Consider the following 12,739-nt stretch of genomic DNA (forward strand, 5'->3'; position numbering starts at 1 on the left):
ATATTTGCCCACTCTTCTTTGTAAAAACACTCCAAGTCTTTCAGATTGCGAGGGCATCTCCTGTGCAGAGCCCTCTTCAGATCACCCCACAGATTTTCAATCAGATTCAGGTCTGGGCTTTGGCTGGGCCATTCCAAAACTTTAATCTTTTTCTGGTGAAGCCATTCCTTTGTTGATTTGGATGTATGCTTTGGGTCGTTATGCTGAAAGACGACGTTTCTCTTCATGTTCAGCTTTCTAGCAGAAGTGTGAAGGTTTTGTGCCAATATTGACTGGTATTTGGAACTGTTCATAATTCCCTCTACCTTGACTAAGGCCCCTGTTCCAGCTGAAGAAAAACAGCCCCAAAGCATGATGCTGCCACCACCACGCTTCACAGTGGGCACGGTGTTCTTTTGATAATGTGCAGTGCTGTTTTTGCACCAAACATATATGTTGGAATTACGGCCAAAAAGTTCCAACTTGGTTTCATCAGACCATAACACATTTTCATAAACAAGGAAGGAGTCGCGCTAAATTTTAAACTAAATGTGAAATAATAATGTGATAAAACACAATAATTGATATGTGCAAAGCATAAATGATGATGCTATATCTGTGCAAAACATATTAATAGTCCACAATGCAATTAATGAAAAGAAGAAGCCAAAGCAAAATTGAACTGAAAAAATGAAGTAATAAACACAGTCCCAAAAAATTGATAGAAAAAAAATTCCCGAAAGTGCCAAAGAACTCCACAGACATTGTGATGACTGATAGACAGGAGACCTCCACCAACGGCTAACACTGACTCTTACCAGAAATCAGACAATAAACAGCATGAACGATATCCAACTCCACTAGGGAACAGGTCAAAGCATTCATCCACTAGGACCCCACGATGAACAGTAGTCCTCAATCAATCCAGACAGTCTGGACATGTAAAATCTCGCACAGCCGGCCGGTCTGTGTGTAGGAAGCGTGTGCCCGGATTGATTGAGGACTACTGTTCATCGTGGGGTCTTCACTGTGTTCCATGGTATAGCTAATGTCTTGGAAATTATTTTTTACCGTTCTGACCGATACATTTAAACAATAAAAATCCCTCTGGTGCTTTGGAAACTCTCTGCGGACCATGGCTTTTGCTGTAGGATGTGAGTAAGAAAATGTCAGGAAAGACCAGCTAGAACAGCTGAACTTTATTTGGTGTTAATCAGAGGCAGTTTAAATGATGGCAGGTCGGTACTGACTCCTATTTAACATGAGTTTGAATGTGATTGCTAAATTCTGAAGACAGCTATATCCACACTTATGCATCCACATTTTTTATTTTTACCCCCCTCCCCCAAAGCTTTTCAGTTTGTTTTTCAATTGAGTTGTACAGTTTATAGGTCACATTAAAAGGTGGAAAAAGTTCTGAAATTATTTATTGTTGTCTCATTTATTTATGTCACAGAAACCTGACATTTTAACAGGGGTGTGTAGACTTTTGATATACACTGTATAGACATACACACAGGAGTCGGACAAATACATGACACTACATGATTTGAGTGATAAAAGTGAAAGTGATGATATGTTTCACGATGAAAGCGGAAGTGATGTAACATGGGACGGCAAGTGGCATAAACTCCAAAACATACAAAGAACACTAGACACAAACTGGATTAATAACGGCCTCTGCCTTGTTTATTGGTTTTCACAAATATAAACATTTACCAAGTCACCAAAACTCTTATTGAATAAATACTTTAAAACTGTAAATAAAATAAACCAAAATCAGTGGGGCGCTCTTCAAATACCCCTTTGGCGACTGGAAAAGACCCCACTCAGCTTCCTGCTTAAATAGGGGTCCTGGGAATTTATGGGGGGGGGGGTCAGGGGACCCTTAAATTACCTATCCTAGAGGACCCCCAGAACATTGCCAATCAGCTAACCCATCATAAAACCCCCCATTGAAATCAATCAGTGGGCTTGAAACTCCTACCGCGACCATCCCATAAAGGAAAGGGGGCCCTAAAAAGGCTATTCCCTCCTTTTTTACATACTTTTGTTTCCGCTGTGTGCGGAGACACCTAGCTAACAGGTGGGAAGCCTCACTTTCGTCATTCACTGCGTGCGCTGCTAGTAATGTCAGAGCTTACTGAGTTTCAAAGAAGGCAAATAGATGGTGCCCGCTTAGCTGGTCCCTCTATGTCTGAAGTTGCCAATTTATTTGCAGTTTTGTGAGGTACGTTATCTAAGGTTATGATTGCATATGCAGTTTCTGGGAAAACATTGTATGATAAGCATAAGCTCGGTCGACAGCATCAACTGACCGCAAGAGACAAAAAGGACATTGCGCAGGATTGTGACCCGGAATAATATGTGTCAATTCTCAGATGAATTCAGGACATCTTGGATGCCAAAGGCGGTCCAACACCATTTTAGGTAACGATTTTGTTTTACCTGCATTTCCATATTTATGTCCAACCCCTGTGTATATATAACAGATGAACCCAGGTCTCAAGCACTGCAAAGCCACTGTCACAGATCAATGTGGACCCCGTTTCACCCATGACAGATGTAAGCTACGCTTGGGGAAGGCCACAGACTCCTTTGATGATGTCTGTGTTTTGCTGTATGAGGCAACTGAAGCAAAGAATCAAATATTCACACAGAGTAAAAGCAAGAGGAATTATACAGAATAAAATAAGAAGTCAAGGCTGCAGAAATTTAGGTAGAGCTGAAACACAGAAAGGAAGGCAAAGTTACAGATCAACTGGAAACAGTGCACAGCCTGGGGTCAAAAGCACAATAACATTCAAGATTTGTGGGCTATACTGAAGCGTTTCCAGGGACCAAGAATTGAGAAAGCAGTGGCCCCATTGTACTGAGCCAGATTTAAATTTGCTCCACTGGTGACATTTATGATTTAAAAATGCGATGTTGAAAAAAAAAAAATCTCATTCTTACTAAATTATTGGCCAGTTGGGGAAGCAGGCAAGCATTTGAAATAGCACTTTCAGTTCTACAAAGGCGGTGCTGGAACTGGAGTCAAAGATGAAGAAAGAGGACCAGATGCTTTATGAAAAAAAAAAAGTCACTGTTTAGGAAATTGTTTAAGTCCTGACCAGATGACACAAAGAAAGAAAATACGTACAAAACCATTATACATTCTCTTTAAATCAAGAGGGTCTATAAAAGAAAGATCGCTAGTATTTTTTCAGGAGAGGTCAGCAAACAAACTGAAAACTTGCAGAAGAAAAATAAGCCAATTCTAATAACGAATCGTATTTAAGCCAGATAAATGCGAACGTTTTGACAACAATTACTTTCTGGTAAATGCTAAAACAATTACTCAAAATGTGTACTAAAAATACATTATTGCTTCCATTCCATGACAATTGTTTGGTTCACAGTAGAACATTTAATGGTGCAGTTAATGTTAATTTTTTGCATTCATGCAACCAGAGGAAAACATTTACAATATGTCAGGACCTTGTTCGTCTGCTGGTGGAACTCTGGTTCTCTGGGCTGAAAAGCTGTAGGCTCCAGTGACCACCAGCGAGTGTCTCCCAGCAGTCAGTAGGTTCCTGAAATCAGTTCCACCTAGCCTCAGCTGCTGGAAGAGCACTTAAATACCACCTATACTACTGCAATTTGTGTCAGTGTTTTGAATGCCTTACTTGCTGTCAGATTCATCCTGCTCTTGAGCTATCCTTGCATCCTGTTCCCTTACTGCTGTTCGCATTGTTCCTGTACCCAGACCCGTTTCCCCCTTTTTCTTGCATTGCCCTGTCACCCTTGCCTACCAGATTAGACATATTGTATATAGTTTGCTAGGTTTCTGTTACATAGGCATTTTTTGTTGTGGGTCACTTATTGTTTATGTTCACTATTTGCGGTTATGTGCATGGCTTCTTGCTTTCTGTTAATAAATTTACTTCCTCACACATTGTTTGCTCCCAGTTTCCTTGTGTAGCTATATATATCTGGTCATCCCAGCTGCTGACTCCTGAGAGAATAGAGATTTTCCATTGTGAAAATATTTTTGTGCACATACTATTTTTTTTTTACTGGCTTACTTAACCCAAATGCACAAAAATGCAGCAACATTTAAAAACATACTTCTCTGCATTGCATTAATGTTGACTATCCAAGTTAGAATCAATAACATTTCGACCCCAAATGCATCTCAATGCAGTAAAATACATGCCTTTAACTGCAGAATTCATGAATTCTCATTGCATTGGCATTAAAAGCGACCTTCTACTGGTCACCGACAGCTGAATGTGCCAAAAAACTCTGCTCAAACTTGACCTTTAACTTCCAGTGCAATCTACGCAACCAATACATCGTAAAAATGCAACCAAACTGCAGATTTAAAGAAATATGTATAGCATTGCTTTGGTTATTACTGAAAAAATCAGCACAAACACACAAAGTACAATTTTATATACAAAAACATATGACTACTTTGTTTCTAAAACATATAAAAACATTTATTAAAGGGCTAGAGGAAATGCACAGTGCAGTCAAATTTTAGAAAAAAAATTAATTTGTCTGCCATGTATAGATTAATTGTAAATTAAGAAGAAAGCCCTTATAATTACACTATATAGATTCTCCTTTATAATACAAGTTATAACACAACCCTTTTTTGATAAGAACTTATCTAACCTCTTAAGAATCTGGAAGCACAGAAAATAAAATACTATGTACACATTTACATGACACGAAAATAGCAAAATTACCATCCAATACCTAGAGCTAAATGTATCCTGACTGTATTTCTGAAGTATCCAAAATATGTATAAATGTACATATATTCTGATGCTCCTGCATCAATAGATTGATACATTACACACACATACATCATGGGGAGTTCTAAATTGGGATTCCAATGATTGTAATCATTACCCACTGTATTCCAATTGGAGAGAAAAACTTTTGACTGGAGTTAAGCTGGCCATACATTATACAATTTTCCTTTAGATTTATCAAAACCATATAATATGAGCTCAAACCTAAAAACTTTCAAATTGTATGCAATCAAGCAGACCCTTGCACAACATAGTTGAAGGTAAATCTAAAATATTTTGAACAAGAAAATTGTATAATGTATGGCCAAGCCTTACACATTAAAAATTTAAGTAGGCACAAGGCCCCCTTATTTTGCCAGGAAAATACATGCATAATCCACAAACAAAACTGATAGCAAAGGTCCTGACTTTCCTTAATAGAAAGAACTCTGTGCTACACCTCTGAAGTGTCTATAGCAGTAAAGTCTACTTTAAATTCTGAATGCAAAAAAAATAAATCTAAAATGACTATCACCGCAATAAAAAAAGTTTACATAGCAATAAAAAAGTTCCTGTTAGAACACACTTTACAATTTCCCATAGCAGCACCTGTTTGTAGAATCGTCACTACTGTACAAGGCTGCCCAGAGGATTTTCATATCAGACACACTTCATGGTGTGTTGGACACCTATACCACCCAACAGTGTGTTGGGTGGTACAGGACACAATAGAGACCAAGAGGCTGGCGGGCAGAGCCACAGTACACGACATATTTCCTGAAAAACCAGGAATTATATCATAAATAATGATCCTCAGGGCAGTTTTGCACAGCAGTGAAGCCAAGATTCTACAAATGAGTGCGGAGACACGTAAATATGAAATGGCATCTTTGAATCATCTTTGTTGTTCAGAAGGACAGTTCTGTGAAATGTGTGGCACAGTAGTGTCTATTCACAAGGCATAGCGAAAACATGCCAAGGAAGTAAATGTGTTGGGGAGATTCACAATGTAAGTTTACAAACTTAAAGATCATTCAAATAGGAGTAGGCTAGAAATAACTAAAATACAATGTAGAAATTAATATATGATTTTATATTTTGACCATACATACACTTTAAAACAGATTTTCATTATTGTTCCTTAATGAAGACAGACTCACTGGCTCAATATAACAAGATTTTCTAGGGATCGGAAGAATAATGGGAGCTTTTCAGGATTGATATCATTATACAGGTATAGGCTACTACTCTCTGCCTTTCAACAAAATCTTTTTGCTAACAAACAGAAACAAAGGGAAAAAAAGTCACAACTTAAACAGAACAGACAAAACTGTTTTATTAATAACACAGCATTAAACAGTCAACTGTGCTGTAACTCACAGCAACCAGACATTTAGTTGGTATTTGACTCTTGAGATGATGAAAAAGCAGAGTGGTTGCTGTGGGTCACAAAACTTATAGTCCATCTTATTAAATATGTCTTTGTATCTGCATATAACAACTGATCCTTAATTCAGCAAACAAAAAAACAAAACAAAAAAAAAACCCAGATTAACAATTTACTTGCCAGAGGGTTCTCTGTGTGGCAGAAACCACTGTAAACTTTTGTAATTGAATTTTAGTGTTAATGCGCCTCCTTCATTTCTAATTGTTCTTTTAATTGAGGGAAGAGAGAGAGAGAGAGAGAGAGAGAGAGAGAGAGAGAGAGAGAGAGAGAAATAAAGGTGGGTGGAGAGAGTGAAAAGCAAGGAGAAATAGAAAAGGAGGAGAAAAGAACAAAAGAACAAGAGAGGGGGGGGGGGTGAGAGAGAGAGAGAGAGAGAGAGAGAGAGAGAGGGGAGGGGAGAGAGAGAGGGGAGGGGAGAGAGAGAGGGGGGGGAGAGAGAGAGAGGGGGGGAGAGAGAGAGAGGAGGGGAGAGAGAGAGAGAGAGAGGAGGGGAGAGAGAGAGAGAGAGGAGGGGAGAGAGAGAGAGAGTGGAGGGGAGAGAGAGAGTGGAGGGGAGAGAGAGAGAGAGAGAGAGAGAGAGAGAGAGAGAGAGAGGGGAGAGAGAGATAGCGAGAGGAGGGGAGAGAGAGAGAGAGAGAGAGAGAGAGAGAGAGAGAGAGGAGGGGGGGAGAGAGAGAGAGAGAGAGAGAGAGAGAGAGGAGGGGGGGGGGGGAGAGAGAGAGAGAGAGAGAGAGATGGGGAGGGAAGAGAGATGGGGAGGGAAGAGAGAAGAGAGAGGGGGAGAGAGAAGAGAGAAGAGAGAGGGGGAGGGAGAGGGGCAAAAGGTGCAGGTGGTAGAAGGGGGAGGAAGCAGGGAAAAAATGTGTGTGAAATGTTAGATGCAAGAGACAATGAGTAAGGAAGGAGAGAGAGGGAGTTGGGAGAGTGAAAGATGGTAGCAGTAGAAAGGGGAAGGAGGGAGAAAAAGCGGGAAAGAAAAAAAGAAAGAAAGAAAGAAGGAAAGAAAGAAAGAAAGAAAGGGGCAGGAGGGATAAAAACAAAAAGGGATCATTAAATAATCTGATTTGTTTCTTGGTCATTAAACATTGCATTGCTAATGAACTTTGTGCAAAAGAAATAAAATGCTTTTTTTTTTTTTTTTAATTTCAGCTAGGTTTACATCATTTATACACAAATATAAAAAAAATAAATAGTGGATTACAATGAATCCCACTTTCAAGGTACTTAAGATGAAAGTATATTAAAATGCTCACGTAAATGTTACCAATACTAGTAACGTCCATACCACCTTGGAAATGCTATTGTGGTAATATTTTGTAGTATTACTGAAATCTTAGACAATCCTTGCTGTTCCCTCTATTTTTTTGCCAAAGATTACCAACTGAAAATGGGCCTGAGAAACTTTACTATAAGGTGGCCCCTTGTAAACATCTCCTTTTGAGGACCAGTAGCAACTGGGAGCATCCTTACCCAGAACAAACCATCAATGTAATACTTAAATTTATAATTTATTTCCAGGTTTTCCGTTTTTTCTTTTATGGAAAAGTTTCCTAGTCATTCAGGTAACAATTCATTTCTAGCTATTGGTTTTATAGAGTCCACTCATAATACTAAGTCTTCTGTTCTGCTGTTGTGGCAGCTTGTAATGGTGCATCTGGTTTTACAATCTGGTATGTTATGAGATATTCCGGGTATGCCTGTACAGAGAATTAAAAAAGTATTACTACACCATTTTACATCAATGAAATTCGAATTTCACTCACACTGGAATCACTACCCGAGCATGGCTACTTTTAAGGCCTCATGCGCACAGGGCATTTTTACAGCTGCTCATAGGAGCATCAGACATGTTTTTTACAGCTTAAAAACACCTCTCCATTATTTATCTGTCTCCATGCACACATAAACCTTTAGGAGCTGTAAGTGGCACAGGCCTTTTCAAGCTGCATAGAAAACTCGGGGCCAGTGCTTTCTGAAGCAGCAGTGTTACCGCTGTAAAACTGCTAAACGTGTGTTAACTCTGTATGCAGCGGTAAGCCGCGTGAAGAATTTTTAAGCTGTAGCAATTGGATCTGGGAGTGGAAAATAGAAGAAAGAGGGCAGAGAAACGCTGCTCAATGCTAACGTGGCTAAACGCGCATTAACACCAATGCGCAACGCTTCTAAAAGCACGTTTTTACAGCCACTTCACCTTGGCATCAGGGACTGGCAGCTCATTTTTTTTAAACACCCTGTGTGCATGAGGCCTAGCATTTCCAAGGCTCATATGTCATGGTAAAAACAAATACACTTTATTATGAAAACTGGTGCCAATACCAAGAAGCTTCTTTTTCCTATTAGTAAGAACAATTTTCCTTCCTCTAACAGTTTTTCTATTTTATTTTTCCCTTGGTGTTAAAGCAGATCCCCGCCCTCAGTTTGTACATTCTTTAGTCTTGTTTTTTTAACTTCTTTAACAAAATTTTCTTTTCTTTAAGTACCTTTTTCAGAGTTAATGTTCCCCCACTCGCTCTTTTCTTCCCTATGTGACAATGACGTGGCCAGGATTGCCCAACGTCTACAGGCATCTGGAATATGTACATTACATATCCCAAAGGTCCAAGCTAACTCTCAGAGCACTGGCTGCGCATGCACACTATAATACAAAAGGAGAGTGCCGCAATATCTTGATCTAAATATGTGAGGACCATACAAATTTATGCTTCCATATGTGCTTTCACCAAATCACTATAAATCATATGATTAAAATTAAAAATATTAGTACTTAGTCTAATATTTAAGGTGTCCTAGTAAAAAAAGTAATTATGTGCAACTATATAATACAGTGTATACACTTATAAACAAAGTCCTTGTAATGTGCTCCAATTTTATAAAGCAAAAGTGTTCCAGTGATTTGACCAAGCTTAACTGCAAGGTCACACGCTCCAAGGTGAGCGCGCACACTGAAGGGGGAGAACTTGAGTGGTCACCAATACACATTTGCTCATTACCAATACAATCTACGAATCTGATTAAATTGGAATGGACTTCATATTTACATTAACGCACGTCATCTCATGAAGAATTTGGAGCACTTTACAAAGACTTTGTTTATAAGTGTATACACTGTATGGTAGCTTGCAAGAATTTAACTACTTAGATTGCACATGCACACTGCCAATACCCCACTTGCACAGCCACAACTCTAGCTGGGGAATCAAACAAAAAGGTTTCCGAGTAGAGCGCTGAATACATGTGCACAGGATAGTGAGTCCAGGAACTAAAACGGAGAGGAATTCCTCCCTCTGCCCTTATTGTAAAATAGCCACAGTGATGAGAGCTGTAAAATGATAAACACAAAAATATTACAGGAAAGCCTGCATTTAAAAGTGAAAGTTTTTCTAAAAGGCAGCAAGTTTTTTTTACCTTAATGCATTCTATGCATTTAGGTAAAAAAGAAAAACCTTCTGGGTGCAGCTCCTCCCCCCAGCACCCCCTTATACTTACCAGAGTACCATCTATTCCATTGAGGAGAGAGTGGGGGTGGGGACAAGTCACACACTGTATGTAAATTGACAATGTCCAGTCAGAGGAGCATGGCTCGGGAGTGAGCTTGCCCAAGTGTCCCCAAGTTGCAATCGGGGGCACTAGACTGGGGGGAGGACCACCAGAGGAGGAGCCAAAAAAGGAGAGGATCAAGGGTGCTCTGTGCAAAACCATTGCGGAGCAGGTAAGTATAACATGCTTGTTTTTAAAACGATTTCAATTTCAATTATTGTAAAGTTCTTTTTTAAGGTCCAATAATAGACAGGTTCGAAACTAAAACATGGACTACTTGTTACATCAAATCTTTACTTTGTTACTGCTTTATTTTATTGTTATTGATACGATTACCTGCATTTCTGTAATGTATTCCTTTATAAGACGTTGCACTTGTATTCAAAAGAAAAAATGCAGGGGATGAGAGTGTGTCAACCCCAAGAAAAACAATATATATTCTTGGGGGTGTTCTGTACCCCACAGTTGTTGCAGTTACAAGATAGAAACATTTACAGGCTTTCCTTACAGCTTTAGAAAATAATGGATAGCTGCAGATTAAAATCAAAGGTAATTCTTAAAAACATCGACTATAAAATGGCTTGCTATGGCATGTTATAATAGTTTTCCAGGAAGAAGAATTTTCATTTAAAATGTTTGTACACAGTAATAATGACATCTGGATGATATAAATCAACAATATTTCTAACTTTGTATAGAGGCCAATCAATTAGGAGAGTCACGCTCCCCTTTTGTGATCTAACGTTTGGACAGGGTGGATTGCCTGGTAGCACATGAGGGGCCTGGTATACACTAGAAATACTGGACTGATCACAGCACTTCACTTGCAAGCACACAGAGATAACTGCTCAGTCAAAAAATAAACATAAAAGTTTAAAACTACTGTATTTGCTGGCGTATAAGACTACCTTTTACACTTAAAAAAAAAAAAAACTGGCCAAAAAGCAGGGGTCGTCTTATACGCCGGGTCAGCTGCTTGGATGTGCGGTAATACTGTATGTAGCTTTGGCTACATACAGTATATACCGCTTAGCCAATCCTGGTGAGCGATGTATTCAAATGATTCGAGTAACAACCTCTGCCAATCCGAGCAAGCTACATACAGTAGTCTGCTCGGATTGGCTTTGAGAGTCAGAGAGGTGTGGGCTGATGATGGTATTCATTAATAGAATACATCGCTCGCCGTGATTGGCTCCAGCTCCAGCAAGAAGGAAGAAGAATATGGCTCCAGAAGGAAGAAATATGAAGCGTCGGAAGCCTCGAAAGGGGGATCGTCTTATACGGTGAGTACAGGCAAAAAATCTTAAAAAACTGTAAAATTAGGGGGTCGTCTTATACACCGGCAAATATGGTAAGTAAACATATTCAAGGAGAGAAACATATTACATATCCCTGGCAGATATAAACCTGGAGCAATTCTCAGTTTTAATGAATCGCGTTAAATGTGTAATTTTCTGACTACATTAATGTTGATTCATACGCCATAATGAATTGCAAATGCTAAATAATGGAACATATTGGATACCTGTTCGCCTCTGTAGATGACATATTCTGCATATGCTAGTCCATTTACACTTGGCCTGCCAATAACAGAGTGATGCCCTGGAGGAGCGTGGGCCATTTTCATTGTGCTGAATTGCAAAAACGATTTGCCAAGTGTCACTCTGCAGAATAACATTTGTCTGAGAGAGATAAAAAGACAAACAAAACAGAACAGTTAAGATGAATTTCACAGAACATTCAAGTTTGATTTTAGATTTACTTTGCATTGCAGCCTTTCCTTCCAACTTGATGTGTATTTTTGGTAATGATACTCAATGGTACTCAGAATGCTCTTACACTTAGAGCACTTTTACAATGCCAGTGCGGGGGTGTCGGTGGTAAAATGGCGCTAGTTTTAGTGGTGCTTTATGGTCTACGGTAAAATGTAGATCAGTACTCAGTGCACCTTTTTTCAGACTACATTTGAATATGATGTACAACTGTTGAAAGTGTCACCATAAATTAAATCGTGCAGCAGGAGCTTACAATTGACCCACAAAATATCTCCAGGTATTCTAAATCTCCCAATCCTTTTCATTAAAGACCAAGTTCACATTTCAGGAAAAAATAATAAATGCACATTTATTTATTATGAATAAATGTGCATGTATTATTTTTTCCTATGTGACACTGCAAAGCATTTCACTTGCGATTCAGTGGATAGCGGCTACAATGCTAGGCTCCTGTAGACACTTCTTCCAGCTGATCCAGAGTGAGGCCAAAAAAAAACCTCCACTGAAGCATGCTCCAATTTGCTCCGGTGGGGGGAAAAAAATCCTTCCTGATGCAATCAGATATAACCTGCATCAACAATCTTTGTTGTTGTTACTAATAAATGTTAAAATCCAATTATATTCTGTGCATTTAGGAATGCATGCAGATCCCTTTTTGAAAACGATCTACTGAGCTGGCCAGAACTAGTTCTGGATGAAGTCTATACCACATTTTCATGGCTGTTACTGTAAAAAAAAGCCTTTCCATAAATAGAGGTTAAATCTTTTTTCCTCCAGAAGTACAGAGTGTCTCTCTTGTCCTCTAATGACCTGAAAGTGAATAACTATAGTAAGTTCACTATAAGGACCACCTATGTATTTATACATGCTGATTATACCCAGGATCACTCACCCAGTGGGTTTACTACCACTTTAACATTGTCAAATAACAGCCATTCTGACCTGTTTTGTTGCAATACAAATAAAAATCAAGCAAAGTATTTTAGAGTCTTTAAGAAACAAACCTATGGCAAATATAACACGATCTGTCCTTGTGTGTTGGGCAGCCAGTTCCACCACCTATGCCGTATACATATTGGTTGCTTTTGGAAGAGTTTTCTGCAAAATAGATACCAGCTCCGAACATTCCCCCAATGTATGCATGTCGCTCATCAAAGCCTTTGTGAATGATTGCATTAATAAATGGAGAACCTGCACCAAAAAATAAAAAAAGACAA

The 12,739-nt window shown here is 39.0% G+C and overlaps 1 protein-coding gene across 2 annotated transcripts in view; it reads right to left on the bottom strand.

Annotated features, from left to right (window-relative positions):
- Positions 1-7,569: 7,569 nt before the first annotated feature.
- TNKS (tankyrase) overlaps positions 7,570-12,739 on the bottom strand; it is a 239,785-nt gene continuing 234,615 nt past the window's right edge. For both annotated transcript variants that reach the window (XM_040325353.1, XM_040325352.1), the window contains exons 25-27: positions 12,527-12,713; positions 11,273-11,429; positions 7,570-7,907 (exon numbers count right to left, since the gene is read on the bottom strand). In XM_040325353.1, coding sequence (XP_040181287.1) covers positions 7,821-7,907; positions 11,273-11,429; positions 12,527-12,713 — 431 coding nt within the window. In that variant the 3' untranslated portion in view covers positions 7,570-7,820. The remainder of the gene's footprint in view (positions 7,908-11,272; positions 11,430-12,526; positions 12,714-12,739) is intronic.

This window comes from Rana temporaria, chromosome 1 (assembly GCF_905171775.1).
Source record: "Rana temporaria chromosome 1, aRanTem1.1, whole genome shotgun sequence".
Lineage (NCBI taxonomy): Eukaryota > Metazoa > Chordata > Amphibia > Anura > Ranidae > Rana > Rana temporaria.